The sequence below is a fragment of the Cetorhinus maximus genome, chromosome 15 (assembly GCF_964194155.1).
Source record: "Cetorhinus maximus chromosome 15, sCetMax3.hap1.1, whole genome shotgun sequence".
In the NCBI taxonomy this organism is placed as follows: Eukaryota; Metazoa; Chordata; class Chondrichthyes; order Lamniformes; family Cetorhinidae; genus Cetorhinus; species Cetorhinus maximus.
Window position 1 is genome coordinate 94860040 of NC_135893.1, and position 27789 is coordinate 94887828.

Consider the following 27789-nt stretch of genomic DNA (forward strand, 5'->3'; position numbering starts at 1 on the left):
ATCTCCTTACATGGGCTTGGTCTCAAATCTTGTTTGCTAATCGCTCCTGTGAAACGCCTTGGGACATTTTGTAACATTAAAACTGCTATATAAATGCAAGTTGCTGTTGTTGTTGTTGATGATAATGATGATGTTGAGGCTCGGGCTGGGTGGGGATGGGTCAGTTCCCAGTAACCTGTGTTTGGAAAGTGCTTTGGGTGTGGACATTGAGTGAGGACAGGAATAGATTCAGCTGCAAAGCATTCATTTAGTACTTCAGCCACGCCCTCTGCCTCCATGTGCAGTTTCCCTTTTTGATCCCTCATTGGCCCTATTCCTCCTTTTACCATCCTTTTACTATTGACATGCCTAGATACTTTCAGATTCACTTTTAGCTGCCAGTCTCTTCTCATACTCTCTTTTTCCCACTTGTATTCCCTTTTGCATTGCCCCTCTGAACTTTCTGTATTCAGCCTGGTTCTCGCTTGTACTATCAATCCATCATACACACCCTTTTTCTGCTTCATCCGAACTCTCTATCGATTTTCTCATCCAGGGAACTCTGGCTTTGTTTGCCCTACCTTAACCCCTTGTGGGACAAACCTCAATAACTCCCTCCCCTCCGTCACATCCTTCAGCATACGAGCATGGGTGATGGCAACACCTCCCTTTCTCATTCCAAACACTTCACCCCTTTAATGTCCCCTTCAAGCCTCACATTAAGACTATTCTGTTCTCACATCAGAGTTACTTCCTCCTTCAATGGAAATAAAAATTGGGAAATATTTAAAACAGGCTGCCAATTCTATATCAGTCATTTTGTGCTATCTCACAAAGTCAAATCATCCCCACTCTCATTCTAAAGCTTCCTGTGATGAACCACAGTCCACAGGGAAAAGAAAAATGGCAGCGGAGAAAAAACATCCAATAAAGGAGATTTTTACTTCAGTACCTGGTTAAATGCTGCCACCTTCTGGATATTACCACATTACATGATACAAAAGGTGCAGTTTGACAATTCATTGGGCTGGATCTAATTGGGGCCTGTAATCCCCGACCCCCTGGTTGAAATGCCAGGGGCCACCCCTAATCCCAAAGACTGCCCCTCAGCCATTTACACTGGGGGCAACATTAACTGGTTCCTCTCAGGAGGACGCCCCTGCTTAGAGAGCTGCTGTTCTGTAGACCCAGCAACGCCACTGGGAGAGGACTACCAGCAGTCCCACTGCGCCGAGTAGCCCAGGTAAGTCCAGGGTCTGGGGTCTCGCCGCAGCCAAGCTCCAGCGATGGGCGGCGGGGACTAGGTTTGAGAGGCCGAGAAGGCTAAAGGGGGGGAATGACCTTGGGAGGGGCAGGTACTTCTGATGGATCCAAGGGTCCTGCAAAGGAAGTTCCACCCCACCCCCACCTTTTCCAAATGCCAGGCATCCTGATTAACGTGGGGCCTCCTCCCACCACAGGTTTCATACCGGCAGCAACAGAATGAGGCCCTCATGCGACCATTTAAGGGCGTCCATAGGCCCAAGGCCTGAATTGCAGTGGAGGCAGGGGGTGGGGGATGGGGCGGGTGGGCGGAGAGCATGCTGCCCACTGGATTTTATGTGCCACCCACCTTCAAACCTGCCAGTGGGGGAGTGTATAATTTGGCCCATTGTCTCTCGAGTTTGAGTGTCTTGAAACCCCCACTTCGCTGCTGCATCCCTGGAGGACCTAGTGGGAGAAGACAAGGCAAGGCGGGTGCTCATTCCCAGCATGTGTTCCCCCCAATAGCCCTGGTTACAGGTGGCTGATAGGAGTCAGTATCATGAACACCAATCTCAGGACCCAGGTTCAATGCAGTAAACAGGTTCAATGACTTCACTAGAGTGGCAAGGGTGAGTCCAGGACCTCACCACTCCAGCTATCTCAACAGCGTCAGACCACATTACTTGCCCTCACTCCCCCACAAATCTCAATAACTTCCTCCTCTCTATTACATCTTTCAGTATACAATCGCAGCAGCCTAAAACACCTCTTTCTCATTCCAAGAACCTCACCTCATCCTTTTGTCTCCTCATGCCGCACACGAACGCCATTCTCCTCTCACATGCAAGCACTTACACAAGCAGCAACTCCTCCCATCACTCATTCCTGACTTCCACATTCGACAGCACCTTCTAAGCCCACGGCCACTACCATCTAGAAGGACAAGGGCAGCAGATAGATGGGAACACCTCTACCTGGAAGTTCCTCTCAAAACCACTCACCATCCTGACTTGGAAATATGTCACCGTTCACTTCACCGTCGCTGGGCCAAAATCCTGGAACTCCCTCCCTAACAGCACTGTGGGTGTACCTACACCACAGGGACTGCAGCGGTTCAAGAAGGCAGCTCACCTCCACCTTCTCAAGGGTAATTGGGGACGGGCAATAAACGCTGGCCTGGCCAGCGAAGCCCACACCCACATCCCGTGAAAGAATAAAAATAAATTCACCACGCCCCTACCCACCCAACACCCCCCCCCCACCACCCCCCAATCCTTATACCATTCTGTTCTTGCCCTGCCTCTCAAAGGGTGCAAAATTTGCACAAGATTTACCTTCTCAACAACCTGTCTTTCTGCTGGACAAGACAGTATGTAAAGTGAGCGAGAGGAACAAGACCGATGGAGGTGTCAGCAACATCCAAGCATAGCAAGATACCCTGGATACCAATGGCCCAGGGAGAGCCATGAACACTGGGGAAGGTGGGACTTACTTGAACAGGTTGCCCACCCTGCAACTCAGCTGGAGCTCTCCCCCTTCCCTCGGTGTATATGGTTCCTCCATTTCAAACTGCAATCTCAAGACTGGCACCTGTAAATGCCCAACTTCTATCCCATGGTCTTAACAGGGTGCTAGTGTCACCAGCCTTGGTGGAAGCACAAATCAGAGAATCATAGGACAGGACAGCTCAGAAGGAGGCCATTTGGCCCATTGAGTCTGCACCAGCTCTTTCAAAGAGCAATCCAGGTAAGTCCCACTCCCCTTCCCATTCCCCATATCCCTGCCACTTTTTCCAAATGATGGTTCAAGGGAGAAGGCAGCAGGACCTGGACAGCAGGGCCCTTAGCGCTGGAACGAACGCTTCTACAGATGTTGACCATCGCATACCTCAACAAAGTAGTCATTTAGTACGGGGAAGTTTTTCACTTGAGAGAGGGTAGAGCATGTTCTTAAGACGGCAGCAAGGTGTTGGGTTTCTGGTTTAGGGGGTAGACAACAAATAACCCGAGTTTTACAGTTTCCTCCAAAAGCATCTTGTGTCAGCTGAGTTAATTTGGATTCACTACAATGTAAAAACACAGAATTGAAGTCAAGATTTTAATGAAAGAGTCATATTTGAATCTCACAACTCGGTTCCAGTTTGCGGCAAGATGAACACTGACTATATAACACAGCACGCAACATAATTCACTATCAAAACTTAGCTGGTGAGAGCCCAGTAGTTATATCATGTGAGATTCCAGATTATGAGGCTTTGTATTATGAGGCCCTACGTCACACTCCAATGAGATATCAGATGTAGCCTCAGTCAGTCTTTTCATCAAAAATCTCAGAAAAAAAAGGACATGCATTTTATCGTGTCGTGACAGTCAGAGATGTCGGTTTCCCAGGCAACGGCTAGGATTTTACAGGGCCCCAGGAAGCATGCTGGGAGGTAAGGGGTGAAAAATCAGTTGGGATGGTGAGGGATGACATGCCTGTCACCTTCCCACGCCCTCCGGCATTTTACCAGTCATGAGGAAGGTGGTGGTGGATGGCCTTCCTGCCCTTAGATCAATTGAGCCCCTGAAGTGACCAATTACTGGCCACTTAAGGGCGTCTTCCCACCAAGATGGGTACTTCACCACATGGGGAAACCACCAGGTATACTCTGACCGCCTCCTTGCAGGCCCAGTTTGGGGCCCCTCCTGTTCAGGCAAACTGTGGCCCACCGAGGCCTCCCATCGATGGCAAGGGCTGTCTCCATGGAAACATCTCCCTGCCCTCATGAACCATGCCTCCCATCTCATGTGTGACTGGCCCCAGCCCAACTCCACCTACCTCCCATTCTGAGGCCTCCTCATTGATGCTGCTGCTGGCTGGTTGCAGTCCCAGCAGTGGCCACTGCTCCAAGTGGCACTGCTGGGACTGAAAACCTGCCGGCTCTCTAATTGGCTGGCACCTCTTGGAGGCGGGATCTTCATCTTTTAAGGGACGGAAGCCCCGACTACAGACAATTAATTGTCTGATGCTTGTAAAAAAGCAGTGGGGTCTCCCAGAACCTACTGAGGCGGCATTTTCCTCGACTTTCTGGCAGGTGGACAGGGGCGCTGCAGGCCCGTAAGATCCAGGAAATAAATTTCTATCCAAGTGTTGTTCACAACTGCTTTGTAAGCAAGTGTGGCAGCCATTTTGCACTCAGTATGTGGGCAGATGTGGCAGCCATTTTGCAGTCAATACCCACATAGTTTGTATGTGTGGGAGGGCTAATAAATATTTCATAGTTAAGTAACTGTTAATGGGTGCAACATTAGTAGAACAAAGTAATGCTACTGTTAAAAATTTAACCATCTGATCAAATATTAAGCAGCTGTTTTATGCTATACAAAGACATGTCAACAACAATATCTTTCACCTCACAGCCATTTTACAGGTGTATCCGATCAAATCTTTATTCATCTTGCTATGTCCTGCACCAATACTTTTGGCCTCGCCCTCTCCTTACCTGTAGTTAATAACTCTGTCTGGATAGGGGCAGCTCGCCAGGTTACTCACTACTTGAGCGAACACAAGAAGTGACTTGTTGAGCAAGGAGCCTTCTTGAAAGTGTAAAGCGCTCTTGTCTTCTGCAAGCTTCTCCGCTCCTGGTAGATCAATGATCTGCAGGCTCGACTTGGTGGGATGCTGCTCGTTCCGGTCCTGCTGCAATATTTATAGGCAAATGAACAATAAAAGTGTCAGTCAAAGGAGTGGCAACATGAGTTATGTGATTAGGTGATGTCTGTGAAGGGCTTATATAGGAAGGGAGGGGATTTGGGCTGATTTCACAGTACAATGTACAGAATGGTTACAAAGAACAAAGCTTCCAACTATACATTGTCCCATGTGTCTGCTCAAAAGAGCAGGTTAAGGCCAGGACATTGCAACAAAGCAACAGGAGCAGAAGGTGTTAAGTGACTGGCTTCATTTTAACTGGCTGCCTATTACGAACAACCAAAGGAATATGCTGCTTGATCCAAACAGCCAACCACTGAGAGGTTGGGGACCATAACAGAGGGATAGGAGATTAAAATTTTTGCCAATGACGAGGGCATTAAGGATGAATGTGGGGGAAATGTTTGAGCCCTGAGCTACGCTCATCACAGTAGTTATACAGATGACATTGCTTCTTGCTTTTAATCAGTCCGGTTTTGAAAGAAAGATATCTTCCAAGATTTGAGACATGTGAAGTAATGGTTTCTCTTCCATCATTTCCCCCCCTGCCCCCACCGCAGGCAAATGGACAATTGACCTTTTCTCAATGATCTACCGATGGGATGACAGTACCATTGCTCTACCCAACATCAGGATGGTTTCCTCAGCTTAAGTAACAGTATTTATATTGCAATCATCTTGAAGGCAGCAAAAGTCTGGAACCTCACCACCAGCAAGTTCAGTTGAGTGATAACAGTAGCATGGCTCTCCACAGGTCCAAAGTCCGTGTTCGCCCCAGTGCGCCGTGCCCAGCCTTGGCGGAAGGTAGAGGTCGCGTCAGCTGCTGAGGAGACGGTGACACGGTTTAATCCCTGAAAACCGACATATGGCAACATTCAGTCGTGTGTCCCCAGCTTAAACACAATGAGATCTGTACCAGGCTGCTGATGGAGAGAAGAAAATGGTAGGGTCCAATCTTTCAGTGTATCTCACCCCCTCAGAACATCACATCAAGGTGGATCAACAAGTACAATTCCATTACTTTAGTGCTTTATGTGCGAAATCCATCAACTTTAAACATGCTTGAGGAGTTTTTGATACATATTTTACATTGTGTTTGGATACTGTTAATGTCGAGAGCACTTAAATACATTAATGTCAGAGTTTTTGTATTTAACATTGTACTAACTGCTGATTCAAATCTATCTCTAAATGCTGTTATTAAATGCTATTAAAAAATCTGGAAGACTCATTGAAACCAAGGAATAAACAATTTAAACCATCCTTGTATCTGTCGAGCTATCTTAAGGATCCTAAGATCTACGCCAGGCACATCTACGGTCTACTAGGAACTAAGACCCTGAAGTTCCTTGGGGCTACTGGTGATCTCCTGGAGTAACTTTAACAGGATGATATGGCCAGATGAGGACAGGAGCAAGGACTCCCCTTTGCACCCACTCCCCCACCCCCACTCCTCAATTGTTTGTAACAGGGATTTTTGAAATTTGTAATGGTGAATGTGCCAATTCAGTGTAAGTGCTTAACTATCTAAGTTTAAACAAATAATAGATTTTTTAAAATTGTTTTAGATAGGTAGAGATACAAAAAATATTTTAAAAAGGTAAACACGCTTCCCGACCATCGCAACACAGACATATACACACAAGCATGCAAAAATAAGAGTATCAAAGTAGAGGAGGTTAACTTTTGACCAAATTAAGATTCAATGATAAAAGGCAAAGATATAAAGAGTTCACTGATTATAAGTCCTTTGCAGTTATTTGTGGCTGACGCACTTCTTAAAGCGGTAGTCCTTGGTGTTTTCTTGGAAACACTGCTTCGGAATTTAAAGTCTTTTTTAGAGTTTCTGTGTGTGCTATCCACAGTCTAATATAAGCAGGCAGGATTCACTTTAGTTGGAAGGGAGCAAGGGGCAAGCAGCTCTGTTGCTGTCTTTAGATGTTCCTTCTCTAGACTGCCCCAAAAGAAAAGCAGGGTTTTGTAATAAAAGACATTTCAAAATGGTGATCCCAATCACATGACCTCTCTCTCCACAATGATTAGGTATTCCACAGAAGGTAATTGATTAGCTCATGTCTGGACAGACCTTGGCTATTGTGTTATGGCCTAGGTGACTAAGTTTTAATGTCCATTACTTCTAATTGACTCATTCTTCCATGTAACAAGCTAGGAAGAACATATCAACACCCCCAAGGTAGACATTGTCACTGTAAACTCTCCAGCTCCAGCCTGGTGGACTGGAATATGGTTTTTATAGTGATGCAAATGGTGGCAGCCATCTTAAGTTTCAGTCCATCTTTGAAGTAATCCTTGATATCAGCAGGTATGAAATTCCACTGGAGGGCTGCCTGGACATGTCCTAGTTGTAATCCACAATGGAAACTTCCAGAAACTTGAGCAGCTTGAAGTTTCAGACATGTCAGGTGACCTGTGGCAGTCATTTTAAGTCAGTGTCTTCGTTTTAACAGTTGAAACTGCCTTTTAAAAAATGTTCCATTTGCGAGCCCAGCAGACGAAATTGAAATACAAGATTTGACATCAACACACCTCCGTAACAATGAAGGAAGATCGGTGGATCCTCCAGTGGAACAGTGTAAGCGGCCTCTGGGGCTTCCACTGACCCTCCAGCAAAAGTTAAACGGAGAAACCAATAGTAAACCCATGGAAGTTCAGTCAAGGTTTACACCAGGAGACCACCAAGGAAATTCAGTGTTGTGGTTACAAGTGCACCTAATCTCGACCCTAGCATCCTTTAAGATTCATCTGCTAATCCAAACATGGCTTGAATATTTCAAATATTTAATAAGGCAACAATGTTTAGAAGTAATCTTGATTTTATCAGCAATCCATCAATGATGAATATTAATATAAAAATTCAGTGGCGCCGTTGTATTTACTGGTTACAATTGTAGGTTCTCTGTACTAACTTCTTTCAAACTGACACTACTGAAGCACAAAAAAGTACAAATGCGTCAACAAATCCTTCGGGCCAGCTCATTGCTGCATAAAATTATTAGACTCGACACATAGATTTGGCACTAAAAATTACTGTTGCTTGGATTGACACTTTCATAGGATGCTCCTTTATTATTTCATAATGGGTGACCATCTTAGTTAAAATAGCAAAGGAATGTGGCACAAAAGCATTAGACATTCAACCGTGAATATCACCAACAGTAATGTCAGGACTTCTATATATGTAATAAAAGCAGAAAGTGCTGGTACTCAGTAGACCTGACAGCATCGGTGGAGAGAGAAACAATGTTGATATTTGCAGAATAATTACCAATAACGGCCATCCAAAGGTAAACAAAGAAGCAAAAAAATCGGGGCAAAGATAATGATCCAAAATTCTAGAACTCAACATTGAGTGTCCATTTTCCCCTTTACACTTCCTTTTTTAAAAATTCATTCATGGGATGTGGGCGTCGCTGGCTGGGCCAGCATTTATTGCCCATCTCTAGTGGCCCTTGAGAAGGTGATGGTGAGTTGCCTTCTTGAACCGCTGCAGTTCATGTGGTGTAGGTACACCCACGGTGCTGTTAGGAAGGGAGTTCCAGGATTTTGACCCAGCGACAGTGAAGGAACAGCGATATATTTCCAAGTCAGGATGGTGAGTTGGCTTGGAGGGGAACTTTCAGGTGGTGGTGCTCCCATGTATCTGCTGACCTTTTCCTTCTAGATGGTAGCAGTCATGGGTTTGGAAGGTGTTGTCTAAGGAGCCTTGATGAGTTCCTGCGGTGCATCTTGTAGATAGTACACACTGCTGCTACTGTGCGTCTGTGGTGGAGGGAGTGAATGTTTGTGGATGGGGTGCCAATCAAGCGGGGCTGCTTTGTTCTGGATGGTGTGAAGCTTCTCGAGTGTTGTTGAAACGGCACTTATCCAGGCAAATGGGGAGTATTCCATCATACTCCTGACCTTGTAGATGATGGACAGGCTTTAGGGAGTCAGGTGGTGAGTTCTTTGCCGCAGGATTCCTAGCATCTGACCTGCCCTTGTAGCCACAGTATTGATATGGCTAGTCCAGTTCGGTTTCTGGTCAATGGTAACCCCCAGGATGTTGATACTGGGGGATTCAGTGATGGTAATGCCATTGAATGTCAAGAGGTGATGATTAGATTCTTGTTGGAGATGGTCATTGCTTGGTCCTGAGGTGGCACGAGCGTTACTTGTCATTTATCATTCCAAGCCTGGGTATTGTCCAGGTCTTGCTCCATTTGAATATGGCCTGCTTCAGCAGACTCCTCCAGGTACATCTTTTGCTTATTTTCCTGTCCTATTACCATCCCCCTTTTGCCTTTCACCATGAGCCCCTTTGCCATTTAATCGCTCCTGTCTTTAACCCTATCACCAGCTTTCCTTTTTGTTCCTGTCCTTCCCTAACCCCCTTCCCTGCCTGTGTATTTGCTTTAAACCTGGTCTGCATTTGGTGACTCTGCAACTGCTAAGGACGCATTTCCTGCCCACGTGCTGTTTCTGTGCCCTTATTGATGCTATAGCCCACATATCGTCATATGCTACATATTCTACTTAATCTCCAGTTATAGTCTTTCCCCATCCCCCTTACCCTTACTTTGTATAACCCTCATTCACCTATATCCCACTACACCGTAACATACCGTGCTTAATAGTCATTTACATTCATTCCACTATAACATTACATCCTATTCTTAATCCACAGAAATTAATAATCAACCAAATTTATTTCATATTATTTTTCCTCCTCAATTTCTTCTCATAAAAAATACTTAGGTCTGCTGGTAGGAAACAAGGATCCAGCTGTATAATGGCATATTCTGGACAGTTTGTGATACTGCAATTGATTAATTGCTAATAATTGATGAAATCTGGCAACTGAATACTGCTCGAGGAACATACAATGAAACCAGTGAGGTAAACTTGAGCTTCCCTCGACATTATCATATCTTCAACCAGTGGGGAAAATGGTGCGTGCGCAGGCAGCAAAGGGTTAAACCTATTACGTATCTAACGTTTTCCAGTTCTGATGAAAGGTCATCCACCAGGAACGTTAACTCTGTTTTTCTCTCTCTGGCCACAGATGCTGCCAGGCACGCTGAGTATTTCCAGCATTTTCTGTTTTTATTTCCGATTTCCAGCATCCGTAGTATTTTATTTTGCTGTTATGAACAACTTCAATGTGGCACCACATGCCAGTTAGCACAACACTTGAACACGACAGTCCATATAAAGAAGCTATGGAGGTAATTCCACCATCCTAGCGGGAAAATGACATTCAAAGGGAGAGAGAGCGTTGTGGATTGTAGCTCCGGTCCTCTCGGAGTACAGCACCTTGCTGGGACCCTGCAATGTCGGCATTCCCTCTTACAGACAATGCTTGGCAAACCCCTGCCCGCCAGTTAATCCTCTGCCTCATGGTGACTGTACCTTTATGAATGTGCCATCCTGTGCATTGCATGCAATCTTTAACTTGGCAGGGTCCATCCCACTGGAGTCTAACAAATCCTTCAGCACCTCAGCGTAAACCTCATACATAGATATCGAAAGAGACCACATCGCAGTGGCCTGTAAGTTCTGCAGGTACGGTGCACCTAGTATCACAACACAGAAATACCGAGATGCAGCATAGGTTTAATTAAAATTTGCAACAGATTACAGAAATGTGAGGGGTATAACGGGTGTTGTTGGCTTTTTTAAATTAATGAAAGCTCCCCTTTTATACCACAAGACTAGCAACAAGCTCAGCTGGCAAAAGGTCCCTTTTGACATTAAAATATCGGATCAGGCAAATTGGATTGTTAGTGGCCCCACCCCTCCCCTTCTCTGTAATCCCCTCCAACTCTACAATCCTCCCCGTGTCCTCCAATTCCAGCCTCTTGCACATTCACCGATTGTAATTGCTCCCCCATTGGCAGCTGCTCCTTCCTGCCTGGGCCCCACGTTCTGAAATTACTTCCCCAAATCTCACCGCCTATCTACCTCTCTTTCCTCCTTTACAATGCTCCTTAAAACAAAACTCTTGGGCGGATCTTTTGGTCAGCTGGTCCAATATCATCTTATGCGGTTCGGTGCCAAATTTTACTTGATAATGCTCCTGTGAAGCCCCGCGGAATGTTTTACTTCACTAAAGGTGCTATTCAAATGCAAGTTACTGTTGCTGTGGATTAATGAGTGGATTAGTTAGTGTAAACTCATTATCACATTGCAGAATGGTTAACATCACAGGAGGAGGCCATTCAGCTCATTGTGTCCCTGCCAGCTCTCTGTGAGAGGAACTCAGCTACTCCCACTCCCCCCTCCCGGCCTTTTCCCCATAACCCTGCAAATTGTTTCTCTTCAGATAATTATCCAACTCCCTTTTGAAAGCCATGAATGAATCTGTCTCCACCACATTCTCAGGCAGTGCATTCTAGATCCTAACCACTCATTGCGTAAAAACGCTTTCCTCGTGACCTCTGGTGCTTTTGTTAAATCGGTGCCCTCTGGTTCTCAATCCTTCCACCAATGGAAACAGCTTCTCCCAATCTCCCAGGCCTTTGAACACTCCTATCAAATTTCCTTTCAAATGTTTCTTCTTTACGGAGAACAACCCCAGTTTCTCCAGCCTATCATCTTAACCGAAGTCCCTCATCCCCAGAATCATTCTCGTACATCTTTTCTGTGCCCTCCCCAATGCCTTCCTAAAGTATTGTCTCCAGAATTAACATAGGAACGGGAGTAGGCCATTCGGCCCATCGAGCCTGCTCTACTTTGGACAGGATCCACCAATATGTTCAATTTTATGACCAGGTTCTCACAAAATGGCTGCCCCCAAGTATACATGTTCAGTGCTGAATAACCTACCAAAGATGTAATCAATTGTCAAGGGTATGATTGCCAATCGATCATTCTTTTCTCCGATTAGTGTGTATGACTTGCCAGAGTCAGTTTCACCAAATACCACAACGCAGGCATTCATTCCTTCCGTGAACACATTGAGCAGGGGCTCCACGGTCCTGGAGAATACTTCCTGTGTGGAGGCATTTTGGTCAAAGATCTCCTGAAACCTGGACAATAGATACAGTAAGGTTCAGAACAACAAGGAAGACTCTCGCGTGGCACCCCTGACAGGTAATAGGAACATAGGACTGAGGAGCAGGAGTATGGCTATTTGGCCCTTCGAGCCTGCTCCACCAGCAACCTGGGGCCACTGGCTGCACAATGGAACATGAGGCAGAAGGGGAGAAGAAACATCAGGTGGAGTGAGTAACCCAGGACTGAAGAGCAGAGCAGTTGAGTGGATTGGGAGCTGTTAAGAGTTCACTGACCCCCCTTAGTTGAAGCAGAGATAACAATAAGGCTACTTTTCTCTTAATTGGCAATTGTAATGGCAAAATCAAAGGCTGCTGGTGGGCAGAACATGGGGCTGAGGTCAGCATGAAGGCTGGTGAGAATGAGAAGGTCAATTCTATAAATAATATAGTCTTGTTTGTAGTTTAATTATGCTTCAAGTTTTTTTTTGTACTTCTATCACATTTTAAGAGTCTTCCAGACTTCCTGTACACATCATACGAACGTTAGAACATATGAATTTGGAGCAGGTGTCGGCTATTCGGCTCCTCGAGCCTGCGCCAACATTCAATAAGATCATGGCTAATCTGATTTTAACCTCAACTCCACATTCCCGACTACCCCTGATAACCTTTCATCACCCCCTGCTTCTCAAGAATCAATCTAGCTCTGCCTTAAAAATATTCAAATGTTCTGTCTCCATTGCCTTTTGAGGAAGAGAATTCCAAAAATTCACAACTCTTAGAGAGAAAAAATTCTCCTCATCTCTATCTTAAATGGGTAACCCCTTATTTTTAAACAGTGACCCCTAGTTCTAGATTCTTCCACAAGAGGAAACATCCTCTCCACATCTACCCTGTCAAATCCCCTCAGGATCTTATACATTTCAATCAAGTCGCCTCTTACCTCCCTACTCTTGCATTCAATTCCCCTCGCAATAAATGATAACATTCTATTAGCTTTCCTAATTATTTGCTGTACCTGCAGACTAAAGACTAACCTTTTGTGATTCATGCACATCAATTTTACTTCCTGTGTCATGATTTTTTAATAATGCATTATATGTTTACATTTAAATCAGAATTGAAGTTGTAGGGAATGTACAAATCAGATGGAATGTAAGGGGTCTGTTAACCACCAATGAGAAACTACTAAGGACTTATGAAAATAACCAGTCCCAAATGACTAAGAAAATGACCAATAGTGACATGAAAATAAAAAAAGGAATAAATCAAATCATTCAAAAAAGCTTTAGGAAGGGGTTTTGTTTGCCTTTTTTTCTCAGTATCTGAAATTTCTAATGAGTCTTTAAATAAAATTTTTTAAATGTACACGTACATTTCAATAACATGGAATGTACTCAGCAAATTTATATTTCTTGTCTTTCAATTGTAACTCAGGACCCCCTGGTGTACTGAACTGGATGTTAGGTCCCTTGCAGTCATATGGTCTGTTCCATGTTTTATGTTGGTAGGCTGAAACACTTCAATTGGACAAGGCCGATACAAATCATTGAACTACTATATGGCACAGACAGCAAATCAACATATGGGATATTAAAAAATCTCACCTGGATTCACCCAAGCTGTGTCATTCACAATCAGCTTATCTGGATTTAATATGCGTCTCCAGTCCTTGAAGCCTGTGTTTTATTTAAACCTGCGTGCATTCACTTTGTTTTAAAGCAAAATACTTTGTTTTAAAATGGCTCATTCTCAAAGTTTACCCATGTACAAAACAGTGATAGGGAAAAAAATTCCTGAAACATGACATAGGAAGGCAATGTTGGTTCCTGATGGTACATGAGGCAAAGGTCAGTTTGGGTCTGATTTCTTCACAAGGTTACAAGATCCTGCTGCATCCCGATGTAATGTCATTTCTCAGCAACTCACAACCTGCTAAATACTACTCCCAAGCTCTCAAATCCCGCCTCCAGTTTTGCTGTGTTTGGTCACTCTGCTCAAGAGGACTTTCGTCCACCACACCTAGGTTCCAAGACTTTTGTCTCAGTGCTTGCAAACCTCCTCAATCCCATTTCTGCCTGGTCTCAACTATGCCCTCATGTTTCCAGAGCCTGTGATTTCTGTAGTGTATTGAAAATTGCATTGTCCATTTCGTCCACTTGAGGCTACCATGCGCACACATACCAGGAGAGCGAGTCTGCTAGCAAGAAATAATAAAGGATTCACATTCAACAACTCTTGCAGTTCGAATTCTAAATTTCTCTGGCTGAATATATAACTGTTTCTGTCCCAAGGCCTGAATCCTCATAGCTCCTGAGCCCCTTTCCCACCTGATCCCAGAGCTTTAACCCCTATAGTGGCCACAGCCCTAGGCCCCTCACCCATTACATTCAAACCATGTGATTGCTCCCTGCCAAAACAAAGTAGTGATGGATCTTATGACCCTATCCTAGTAATGTCAGGCAGTGTTCTCCTTTTCTAATTCTCCTCGATTCCAGTGGCTGCCCTTCTCCGGAGAAATCAGCATCCCTGATAAATACTAGCCGGCATAATATCTATGTTGTTAGAAAACTTTCAATTTAGCACCATCACAGATCATCTTCTAGTTCTATCTATATCTAATTTAAAAATCTTGCTTAGCATGTATGGTGAATTATAAGCATTTCCAATGAGCATTAAATTGCCCATTTAGCTGTGACTATTACCATTAACACCTTTAGGTGGTACTCTAGTAGGAATTGTAATGTTAAATTATAATGCTAAATCCTGTCACTATTACCTATCTTGCCATGAGGTGATCAGTAATATATTTCCCGACAATTTACTCAAAGTGGTTAATGAAAAATATAATCTGCTTTTTCTCTGTCAGTACTTGAAATTTCTAATCTCCATATTTCACAATAACATGATTACAATTACCCACTGAATTGCCCTTTGCACCTTATAATTATTTTAAGCTTTTACTTTAAAGGCTTCAGCCTGACTCAAAAGTCTGGGCTCAGTGTTTTTTTTAATCTCACAATAAATTGGAGAGAGGGTTCATCCATGTCTCTTTGCAGAATTCAGGCCTGAGCAGGGAGATTACTGAGGCTCTCCTGCCATGGTAAGAAGTCACACTTGGAGTAGAAACAACCCTTTCTTGGCCCCCCAGGACTTACCTGCAGGAGGCTCCTCCACCTAAGGCCGTGTAGATGGTCTTTCCTTCTGCTGAGGTCAGTAAATTGTGGCCCTGTTCTGGTCTCCGAGCTGGTCTTATCCGTCCCACCACATCGATGTTCATTCTCCCAGCCTGTGAACATTCAAAGATTGCTTACTGTGACATTCTTGAAATGTCATCGTTGATAGATAGACGCACATTGTGGAAGTCAAATCAACCTCCTTGGTTACTATAGAGAATAATCTACTCATCTCATTGAATGTGTCATCTAGCGACATAGGAATAGCATTAGGCCATTCAGCCCCTCCAGCTGTTCTGCCATTCAATTAGATCATGGCTAATCTAAGCACAGTATATGTTTTAGATATAAAGGGCTAGAAATTGGTCTGTCTTTGGTTACAGGGATCCCAATTTATGTTCTGCCCACACCGTGGGGATATGCAGTATATAAATTTTGTGTTACCACCTTATCTATATGATTGTTGCATTGGTCCAAGCAGGGCCCACATTCATGGCACTCCGAGTGTTCAGCAGAGGCTGGGCAGTGCTCGTAGAGAGCACGTGGTGCTGTCGACAGCCTGCTCTTCTTAAAAGCAGTCTATCCCTGTAAAAGCAAAGCTGCACTGAATGACAGGATCTATTGCTTCAATTCTAAACAGGAAAATGGAGCTCCAGGTTTACAGATGTGGTGCCAGAAGTCTTGATAGTGGAAGCGGACAGGAGGAGAGACACCATGGTTCCATGAGATGGAGCCAGAAGGCCCTGAATGACACCCCCCTCGGGAGGCAGTTGGAACAGGTAGCCAGGGAAGCCAACACCTTGGGTACAATCTTCCCTCTGGAGGCAGGAAACAGAGGTTAGACAGATTCCAGATGAGGGGTTGGGGGAATGGAAACTGTCTCTGGCCTCAGTTTTCACAGGTGTGCCCCCTTAATTGGCCTGGAGATGGGCCCTCTGTCCAATCGAGGATGTCGGGCAGGCTGTCAAAGCTGGAGGGGCAATCAGAGACCTCCCAGCTTGAAACGAATAGCAGTGTACCGTAAAGGGTAAGTAAGGGAGATGGTGCTTCAAAATGGCTGGGCCCTCTTTCCAATGTTTTTAAACTTAAATTTGAAAAATGGGTCTTGCAGCCAGGTCACTACCTTTGGGATGAGAGGGGAACCCCTCCGCATCCAGGTAGGAAGGGAGGGCCTATCTCTAGCACTCCCCCACCACTCCTCACCACTCCGCAACACCCTGCCACCCCCACCCAGTCTTCCACCGAGAGGCCACCTCCAGGCAGCCGCACTGTCCCCCACTGCCTGAAGGAACATGGAGGAAGAGTGGAAAATCCCATCGGCCTCCTTTAATTGGCCTCAATCGACTCTTAACAAACTGCGTGTGGGCAGGTAGCCCTGCCTCGCCCAATGCCTCCACTCCATCTCCCCCAAAACTGGCCTGCAGGTGGGATGTAACTGGGAAACCCGCACACCAGCTGACTGGGCTATTTTTAGCTCCCAACCACCCACCCACCCACCCCCGTTCCCAGCCGCAGTGGAGCCTCAAAATCGTGCCCCTGGAGTCTAGCCCCCAGGGCCTGGCATCAGAGTCACAAGAAGTGTAATGACCTCACGCGAGTGGTCGAGGTCAGCGAGTGCATCTTCCCACATCGCCTCCTGACCACAACAACGCCAGCCTCTCATGCTGCTCGATGCACCGAAGCTCCCCATCACTCACCCAGCAGCATTGCCCGGCACTCGGGACTCATCCCTCACATCCAGTTCCTCCGCCTCACCCTCACGCACGTTCTAATGATGCCAGCCTCGCACCCACCTTTCGCTGCCTTCACATGACTCCAGCTGTGGCAGGGCAACATCAGCCAAACACAGTGTAGCACAATCACTGACATTCTGTCCATCCTCTTACAGGACGCGGTGGGGCACAACAGGAGGGAGCAGAGCACAACTGGCGTGGGGCAAGGATACCTGCATCTCCTGAGGCCTTCGCCCCACTTCAGTCGAGTTGCCCATCCGAACTTTGCGCTCGCAATATTACAGTGACGTCAGGGCACGAGCCATTTCTCACTTTCAAAATTCTTCTGTTTCATCTCATTTTTTTTAAAAAATATATATATATTTCTCCCCCCTTTCCCAGTCACTCGACTTTGCCAAATTATTCACATTTCTACAGGGCAGTCAGCAATGAGTGAAGACTCTGCTACCTTGTTCTGTGACCAGCAACTAGCTGTTGCAGGACAGGAACGAGCATTGCAGAGTGAAGCTGTCTCTCTGTGAACTGGTCTATGCCCACTTACTGGTCTTGTCACAATCAGTCACAGCTAGAATCCCATAAGCTGAACATAATCCTTCCTGTAGCTCCCACACACAGCCTCATAGCAACAAGAAATAAAAACGGAAAATGCTGGAAAAACTCAGCAGGTCTGGCAGCATCTGTGGAGAGAGAAACACAGTTAACGTTTCCAGTCCGTATGACCCTTCTTCAGAGCTCTGAATTCTTCCAGCATTTTCTGGTTTTATTTCAGATTTCCAGCATCCGCAGTATTTTGCTTTTATTACAGCGACAAGATGTTGATATCAAAAACCTGCTTAATTCCATATATGTTACACTTCCATAAATCTCCCCACCTATCAGATACAGAGTGATTTATTATTTGTCGACAGTATCCTTCTGATTTAAATTCATTTCCACATAACACCATTGCCAGGTGCCACTTGCATCATGTGAGTTTGACTATTTTCTAGCCAGAAAGTTAGAAGCAGTAAATCATGGGTTAATGTGTCAGGAGAGCTGGGTTTTTGAGGAACTCAGTTGGATTTGGAACTCATGCAGTTTCAGCAACATCCTGGGGGGGCCAATAGGATGCGAGGGGCTCCAGAGGCTTCTTCACTGCAAATGCAAATATCGGCGACTCAGCAGCTAATGGTTAATCGTGTATTTGAGCTTCCGTGTACCAGGGGAGAGAGTTCCACAAGAAGATTCCACCCCCTGGCCTTATCTGCAGACCTTGGGATCTGAAGTGAAAACTGTCTTGAAACCACTGGTACAGAGAAGTCTTTGCGTCTCAGATAAAATACGTCCAAACCAGACTGAGAAACGTATTTGGAGATAAACATGCTCATACACTTAGTAAGTCCCAAGCAGTCAGAGGTGTCAGCTGCGGCTCAGTTCATAGCACCCTCGCCTTTGAATCAGAGGGTTGTGGGTTCATGTCCCACTCCCAGAAAACCAAGAACTGTGATTGTACTCGAAAGAGTTGCAATCTGTGACTGTTGGTAACTCGAAAGCGTTTCCAGCACAGAGCCACACCCAGGAGCTACTGTAAACAACCCAAGCAGTCAGAGGTTTCTGTATCCTTGATTCTGTCTACTTGAGGGACACAGTCATGTCATAACAATTAACTGTGGAGATTTCCTACCTTTCTCAATAATCACATATTATGAAAGTTCCTGGACTGGAATTTAACCTCAAACATATCCAATCTTACCTTTGAGACCCGAACTCTCGGTTGCCTGTCGAGGTTTGAATCTTTTATTTCCTGAGTCACTCCAAAGTGTAATATGTGTTCTGCTGTTACCCTGGTAACATTGTGGAGCAAAGTGAGCTCCACCCCCTAACTTTAGTGGAAGGGAGCAGACAGACAATGTAGCTGCTGTAAACACTGAGTGCTCTCTGGGGCCCTCTAGAAGGGCTGATCCCAGCTGTAAGAGAGAGCTCAATGGAATTGATGGGCTGAATTTTATAGGGGGGGGGAGGGGTGGAGGGTCGCATCTTGGAGGGGTTGCCCCTCATGCACACAGGGCACCCCCCACCCACAAAAGGACGTAGCCCCCCTTCCTTCCCACCTCAATATTCTTGATGCATATCGCCCGGTCCCAGTGCTTTGTCAACTTTAAGTACCGAGTTAAAAAAAGGACCTTCCATCTCCCTCCTGCCTACATATGCCGACTATATTGTAGCGTGGGCAGTGTAATATTCAAGGCAATTAGCTTGGTAACAAGCTCAGTTGCCCGTTAAAGATTTGACTAAAAATGACGGGTGGGCTGCTGATTTCGGTGCCCATCCACCTCCTGTTTTATGGCGACGGGATCGTGGGTGGGCAGGAAGGCAGTGGGTTAGCCACCCGACATATTTAACACCGTCCCCCCCTGCCGAAAACATGCAGGAACGTGGCTCAAGGAAGGGCAGAGCTGGGTGTTAAATATTCCTGGGTACAAAGTGTTCAGAAAAGATAGGAAAGGAACGAAAAGAAGAGGGGCGGTGGTATTGGTTAAGGAGAGCATTGCAGTGCTGGAGATAGAGGATGTGCCAGAGGGTTCAAGGACAGAATCAATTTGGCTAGAGCTAAGAAACAAAAAGGGTACAATTACATTGCTCGGTGTAGTCTACAGACCACCAACTAGTGGGAAGGACGTAGAAAAACAAATCTGCAGGGAAATTACAGAGAGATGCAAGCATTATAAGAGTAGTTATAATGGGGGACTTTAGTTACCTGAATGTAGACTGGGACAGTGGTAGTGTAAAGGGTGGAGAGGGGCAAAAGTTCCTAGATTGTGTTCAGGAGAATTTTCTACAGCAGTTTGTGTCCAATCCAACAAGAAAGACGCACTATTGGACCTGGTTCTTAGAAATGAGGTGGGCCAAGTAGATCAAGCGTCAGTGGGGGAACATTTAGGAGACAGTGATCATTGTATTGTACGTTTTAGGATGATGATAGAAAAGGACGATAGGCAATCCAGATGGAGAATAATTAACTGGACGAGAGACGACTTCAATGGGGCAAGAACGGAGCTGGGCCAGATAGACTGGAATGAAAGATTGGCGGGAAAAACTGTAGCTGAACAATGGGCTACCTTCAAAATAGAATTGGTTCGGGCACAATCAAGGTATGGAAAGGTAGGGCAAACAAATCCACAGCTCCATGGATGAAAAAGGAGATAAAAATTAAAATAAAGAAGAAAAAGTGTGCTTATGACAGGTGCCAGGTAGAAAATACAATTAAGAACCAAGAGGAATACAAAAGATTGAAAGGGAGGCAGGGTGAAAAAGCATATCAGAGAAGCAAAGTGGGATTATGAGAAAAGACTGGCAGCCAAAATAAAGGGAATCCCAAAGTCTTCTATAGGCATATAAATAGTAAAACAGTGGTAAAAGGAGAAGTAGGGCCGATTAGGGACCTAAAAGGGAATTTATACATGAATGAACAGGCCATGGCTGAGGTATTAAACGAATACTTTGCATCCATCTTTACCAAGGAGGTAGATGCTACCCAGGCCATGGTGACAGACGAGGAAACTCTGTCGCTAGAAGGGTTCAAAATTGATAAGGAGGAAGTGTTGAATAGACTGTCGGTACTTAAAGTTGACAAGGCACTGGAACCGGGTGATATGCATCAAGAATATTGAAGGATGTGAAAGTAGAAATTGCAGGGGCACTGGCCATAATCTTTCAGTCTTCCCTAGACTCAGGAGAGGTGCCAGAGGACTGGAAAATTGCTAACATTATGCCCTTGTTCAAAAGAGGTTGTAAGGATCAGCCCAGCAATTACAGACCAGTTAGTTTAACTTCAGTGGTGGGCAATATTCTAGAAACAATTATTTGGGATAGAATTAGTAATCACATGGAAAAATATGGATTTATAAGGAAGAGCCAGCATTGATTTCTAAAGAGGAAATCGTGTTTAACTAACTTGCTGGAATTTTTTGAAGAGGTAACAGGAAAGGTCGGTGAGGGTAATGCTGTTGATGTGGTGTACTTGGATTTTCAAAAGGCATTTGATACAATGCCACACAACAGACTTGTGAGAAAAGCTATTACTCATGGAATAAAAGGAACAGTAGCCACGTGGATACAAAATTGGCTGTAAAATAGGAAGCAGAGAGTAACGGTCAATGGATATTTTTCGGGCTGGAGAAAGGTTTGCAGTAAAGTCCCCCAGGGGTCGGTATTGGGGCCCTTGCTTTTCCTGATATATATTAATGATCTAGGTCTTGGTGTGCAGGGGGCAATTTCAAAGTTTGCTGATGATACAAAGCTTGGGAGCATTGTAAACTGCAAGGAGGTCAGTGTAAAAGTTCAAGAGGACAAAGACAAGTTGGTGGAATGGGCAGGTAGGTGGAAGCTGAAGTTCAATGTGGAGAAGTGTGAGGTGATGCATTTTGGTAGGAAGAACATGGACAGACAATATAAAATAAGGGGTGAAATTTTGAAGGGGGTGCAGGAGCAGAAAGACCTGGGTATATGTGTGCATAGATCATTGAAGGTGGCAGGGCAGGTGGAGAGAGCAGTTAATAAAGCATATAGTATCCTGGGCTGTATTAATAGGAGCATAGAGTACAAGAGCAGGGAGGTTATGCTGAATTTATATAAGACACTCGTTAGACCTCAGCTGGAGTGTTATGTATAGCTCTGGGCGCCACTCTATAGGAAGGATGCGAATGCATTGTAGAGAGTGTAGAAGAAGTTTTCAAGAATGGTTCCAGGGGTGAGAAACTTCAGCTATGAGAGTAGATTGGACAGGCTGGGACTGTTCTCCTTAGAGAGAAGGTTAAGAGGAGATTTGATAGAGGTGTTCAAAATCATGAGGGGGCTAGACAGAGTAGAGAGGGAGAAGCTGTTCTCACTCGTAAAAGGATCAAGAACGAGATGGCACAGATTTAAAGCGATTTGCAAAAGAAGCAAATGTGATGTGAGAAAAGCCATTTTCACACAACGAGTGGTTTGGGTCCGGAATGCACTACCTGGAAGTGTGGTGGATGTAGGTTCAATTGAGGCATTCAAGAGGACATAGGATAATTATTTGAATAGAAACAATGTGCAGGGGTAAGAGGAAAAGGTAGAGCAATGGCACTAGGTCGTAATGCTCACTTGGATAGCAGACATGATGGGCTGAATGGCCTCCTACTGTACCATTAAAATTCTGTGATTCTGCATCCAAGAGGGCACTTAATGATTATTTGAATAGAAAAATGTGCAAGGGTACGGAGAAAAGGCAGGAAAATGGCAATGTCATAACGCTCATTTGGATAGCCGGTGCAGACTCAATGGGCCGAATGGCCTCCTGCTGCACTGTAACATTCTGTGATTCTGTGAAATGGTTGGGACCTGAAATGCATTGGCTGAGAATACGGTGGAGACAGGTTCAATTGAGGCCCTTAGGAGGGAATTGGAACATTATCTGAAAAGGAAGGATGTGCAGAGCTCCGGAGAGAAGCACTGGGTAAATTGCTCCTTTGGAGATCCAGCGCTGATGTGGCGGGCCGATTGGCCTCTTGCTCTACTGTATCCATCCTGTGTTGGTGATTCTATGTTAGTTATACTCAACTTGGGGTTCAACGATGCATGTTGGCCAGGTTGGGTTCCTGCATCCAGTTTTGAATGATTTGTTATGCTGCTGCTATGCCAAGGCCTGAGTGCAGCAAAATTGCAGCAAATACTGCATTAAAATTTCTTCTAATTAGTTTACAGAGTTTTCCTGTAGGAGGACATTTTTTTTAAATTCTAGCATTTTTAGAAGCTGCCCATGACACCTGGGAAACAATTTCTTGTAAGACACTGAATGGACACACTTCACAAACAAAATGTCAACAATTAAGGGAAACATTGCTATTATTCGCTTTACCGATGGGTAATTTAACTATCTAATACATTACTCTAACTTAAAGGAAGTGGCTTTTTCATTTAATCCCCAGGGGGAAAGAACTGGGGAGTGTTGATCAGGGAGCAGGAATTGATCCCTGTGTTGGAATGCGTAGGTCTGAGGTGCGCTCACTATTGGGCCCAGGGCCTCACTTAAATTAGACAGGTGAGCTATGGAATCATAGAATGGTTTCAGCACAGAAGGTCATTCAGCCCATCTTGTGCATACTGGTCTCTGTCAGAGCTACTCAGTTAGTCCTCCTCTCCCATTTTTTCCCTCCTGCACCTGAAAATTTTCTCTCTTCAGCTGCCTATCTAATTCCCATTTGAGGGCCACAGTTGAATCTGTCTGCACCACACTGAGACATTGCATTTCAGATCATAACCACTCATGTGTAAAAAAGGATTTTCCTCATGTTCTTTTACCAGTCACCTTAAATCAGTGTGCTCTAGTTCTTGACTCTTCCACCACTGGGAACAGTTTCTCCCTGTCTACTATCAACACCCTTGGGAGTTAGCACTGAAACTGAGCTGGAGCAAACATATAAATACTGTGGCTACAAGAGCAAGTCAGAGGCTAGGAATTCTGCAGAGAGTAACTCACTTCCTGACTCCCCGCAGCCTGTCCATCATCTACAAGGCACAAGTCAGGAGTCTGATGGAATACCCTCCACTTGCCTGGATAAGTCCAGCTCCAACAACACTCAAAAAGCTCAACACTATCCAGGACAAAGCAGCCCAGTTGATTGGCATCCCATCCACCCTGTACATTAAACATTCACTCCCTCCAGCACCAATGCACATTGGCAGCAGTGTGTACCATCTACAAGATGCACTGAAGCAACTCACCATCAACAGCACCTTCCAAACCTGCAACATCTACCATCTAGAAGGACAAGGGCAGTGGATAGATGGGAACACCACCACCTGCAGGTTCCCCTCCAAGCCATTCACCATTCTGATTTGAAACTATTTTGCCGTTTCTTCACTATCACTGGGTCAAACACCTGAAACTCCCTCCCTAACAGCACTGTGGGTGTACCTACACCACATGGGCTGCAGCGGTTCAAGAAGGCAACTCACCACCACCTTCGCAAGGACAACTAGGGATGGGCAATGAATTCTGGCCCAGCCAGCGACGCCCACATCCTGTGAATGAATCAAAAGAAACTCTATCCAGACCCTTTATGGTTTTGAACACCTCCTGTCTGCATCCCTAGGTTCCTCACTGGTGAAGGGGGTTTACATTTTGGGCTGCAGTAACAACCCCCAGGCAGACCATGTGAGGTGGGGCATCAAGTGGGAAAAAGCAGCAGAACAACAATCTTTGGAACTGATGCAAAGCCAGAAGGAGCTTGGGGAGCAGAAATTGTGCTTGCACCTCCCCCACCATATTGGACGCTCAGGTACCCATTTATGCCTGTAAAATGGGTAGTGTCGACAAAGTTTCTAGGCTTGTGTATCAGTTTTAACTCTCTTAGAGCAGGTTTATAATACAACTGTAAAAAAAGTGCAAAGTAGTTTAGCTTCATGTTACCACTGCACCTATTGCATTAATACAGCCTGAATCCAGAGTCAGGGTCTAGACTAATACAAGAGTTAGATTCCCCGGTGGATGGAGTCTTGTTTCATTGTTCCAAGTTTGGGTCTGTGATGACTGTCACTTTAAGATCAATTCGACTGAGTATGGGGGTCACGTGATTTGTTCAACCAATGTGGGGCTAGCACAGGGGAATAAATTCCATGGAAGGGTTTCCTAGGAAGAAATGGCTGTATGAGGGGCTGGCCGGATACAAGCAGCTACAGAAGTTCTCGTGTAAATAAAGTTAATTTTGTTTGATGAAGAAGGTTTCCAGAGCGTGTTACTACACGGGTCTTCCCTTCCAATTTACACTTCATGCAGTTAGCATTGGTCTCAAACCAAAACTGCCCTGCACTGACAATAAATTGAAGTTTCAATGTACACTAAGAGACAATAGTAAATGATAATTTTGAACGAGAACATGTTTTCAGCCATCTTTTATTTAATTATAAGGGAATGAGTTGAATTTGGCACATTTACTTTACTTTGAACACGGTGAAATTGCCGTCAGTCTGTCTTTATAAACCTTGCATTTTAAGCCCATGGCTAGTGACACATCAGTTTGTAGTTGATTATGACATATTGGTATGTTACATGGGGAGAGAGAGAGAGAAAAAGAAAAAGAAGAGCAAGAGAGAGACCAAGGGGGCTGGTAAAAAGGAGAGAGGAAAAGAGGAGGAGAAAGAGAGTGAGAAGTGAGAAAGATAAGGCAGGGGAAATAGGGGGGAAATAAAGGAGCAAGGGGAAAGGGGGAGAGAGTTAGAGAGTTAAAGAAGTGAAGACGGTACAGGTGCAAGAGGCAGCAAAGAGAAAGGTGTGCACATAGGCAGACATGTGAGGAGTTTAAAGAGAAATTGAGAGAGAATGGCACTGAATACAGTTCAGTCACAGAATGGAGTGCCAATTCTGCAAGATCCAGAAAGGTAGAAACAAAACAGTTTGACCAAGCTGTTGAAAAATAAGTTACTACTATTCACAAATGTGATAATATATAGTAAATTAAATGCTTTATTCTTCATATAGTAATGCAACTTGTAATAATTAATGTGCATTTGAAACAGAGGAATACAGTTTTAAAATATGCAAGGGTAAGATTTACAACTTATCCCAAGTTTCTAGAAAATAATTAGTGGAATTATTTGCTTTGTATAATACCTGGGAGAAATATAAAATATTTAGATGGTTATTAGACAGAAACTCAGCCCAACTTATAATTAAATTCCTAATGGCCAGAATTAACTTGCTCTTACACACCCTGCCTCCCACCCCCCACAAAGGGATAATAATTAATAGTTACTCATCCATGTTTCTTTCAATAAGTAATGAGAAAAGTTTTCCTTTGAGATCTCTAAGAATGTTTTAGTGTTTAATACTTCCAGCTATCCTTTCCTATAACTTCTATTAACTGGCTTTTCAGTATCTTTGTAATGATGGAAGACAAGTAGAGTATCAATGTTCTAGCTCCCCTTTTCATTTAAAATGGGTATCTTTCTCTGAACAGATGTCCCTCCCGGGATGTGAAATGGGGGCAATGTCCATTTTCTTCCTTGCAAAAAGATTAGAGGAAATATGCAGCTTTCAAATGTGCAAGAGCTGGGAATGCAATTCCATGAACAGGTTGCTGAGCACAATGGAAAACAGGCAATTCCCATTTTCATTACCAGTTCTTTTTCAGCCAGGCAACCAATTATCTTCCTGAACACTGAATGCCAAGCTGGAGTTTGCTACTGAGGCAGCTGGTGTCTGCCAGGGGATGGCTCAATTTCCGATTATTCTACAGTATCCTGGCCTCCACCTTTACATCTTCCCCCATAGGCCAGTAGAGCATCAGAAACTAATCTTGCGAGCAGTCACAGATATAAGCTTATAGAATATTAATAGATTAGTATTAGTATTGTCTGTGACGTTTTCCATATTGTCTGCAATGCCTTTTCCTCCTGTAACTAATTTGGTTTTAACATTCGTGACATCTGTAGTTACGTTGGCTATATTAATAAGGCTGGTGTGGAATTTTAGAATTGGATGTTGCTTTAGGGTCACAGTATTCTCAAAAAAAACTACAGGTTCAATACTTTAAGAGTTTTCAAGGCTGAATGGTATTGTGTCCCTCAAAAAGATCAATTAACTTGTGTGTTTAATCTCATTGTCTTTGTCTGGCCCTTTCCACTCCTCTTTAGACGTTTCCCACAGTGTGGGCATCACTGGCTAGGCCAGCATTTATTGCCCATTTGTTGCCCTTGTCCAGAGTGCATTTTAAGAGTGAACCACATGGCTGTGGGTCTGGAGTCACATGTAGGCCAGACCAGGTAAGGATGGCAGATTTCCCTCCCTAAAGGACATTAGTGAACCAGATGGGTTTTTACACAAACCGACAATGGTTCAATGGTTATCATCGGGCTTTTAATTCCAGATTTTATTGAATTCAAATCTCACCATCGCCCAGGTCCCCAGAGCCTTGGGTCTCTAGAATACCAGCCCAGCGACAATACCACTATGCCACCACCTCCTCTAAGGCACAATAACACACTAACATCAGATAGAACATCACGTGTCATTGTTTATTGACCATATAAGAAATATCCAAGATTACCTTCACAATACTTCCCACTCCAAACATATGATGCAAAATCCTGCAGCACAAGCCATACAGGAGTGCAATAGAATGGTCAAGTTGCTGGTTACGTAAAATATATCTCAAACTATTCGCCTAGATTGAGCACGTATGTTAGTTATATCATGAAAATACAAAAGCAAAAAACTGCGGATCCTGGGAATCTGAAATAAAAGCTGAAACTTCTGGAAATGCTCAGCAGGTCTGGCAGCATCTGTGAAACGAGAAACAGAGTTAATGTTTCAAGTTGATGCTGCCTGATCTGCTGAGTATTTCCAGAATGCTCTGTTTTTATATCATAAAAATACTATTAGTTACCTAGGTGGATTCAATATATCCCTGGCACCAAATAACCCACTAAAAGACTGAAAAATAAAATCATTACCACAATACGAGTTGCGCTACCTCGGCTACAGCATTCATTTATACCTGGTTTAGGTTGGTCATTTCAATTTTTAACATTGCCAAGTGATGGGTCTGCTATGCAAAAATAAATTCATAGCATGCCTATTCACCCTAAGGAACATAATTGTGACTGTACTATCACAAGAACTGCAGCAGATGTAAGAGAAAGCCCGCCATCACCTCCACTTCAGAACATACTTGTTAGCATTGCCTTCATCCCATGAACTAATAAAACCATCACTTTCATTCTTACTAACCTGGTCTTTATTCAAACTTTTACTTCAACCAATGAAGGTCCATTAAAAGGAACTGTGTATTTATAGGAATATCTACATTTCCTGGGGCCAAGATCTCATAAGACCTGCTCCAAGTATTAAAGCCTGCTTTGTTAGCCTAGATTTCAGGGACATTTCTCACTTGACAGTTTAGTGATTGAACTTGGGTACTTGCTGCAGAAGAATTGGAGCGAATCATTCAGACATGTGAT

At 44.4% G+C, this 27789-nt stretch overlaps 1 protein-coding gene across 4 annotated transcripts in view; it reads right to left on the reverse strand.

The window, feature by feature from the left end:
- Window positions 1–27789, reverse strand: part of ccdc78 (coiled-coil domain containing 78) — a 128790-nt gene that overhangs the window by 53161 nt on the left and 47840 nt on the right. For 2 of the 4 annotated variants that reach the window (XM_078558998.1, XM_078558995.1), the window contains exons 2-7: window positions 15071–15201; window positions 11743–11945; window positions 10327–10490; window positions 5625–5768; window positions 4709–4905; window positions 3112–3286 (exon numbers count right to left, since the gene is read on the reverse strand). In XM_078558998.1, coding sequence (XP_078415124.1) covers window positions 3112–3286; window positions 4709–4905; window positions 5625–5768; window positions 10327–10490; window positions 11743–11945; window positions 15071–15201 — 1014 coding nt within the window. Of the gene's footprint in view, window positions 1–3111; window positions 3287–4708; window positions 4906–5624; window positions 5769–10326; window positions 10491–11742; window positions 11946–15070; window positions 15202–18553; window positions 18640–27789 lie in introns of those variants that run through there. The other 2 variants (XM_078558997.1, XM_078558996.1) reach the window with 2 other exon arrangements.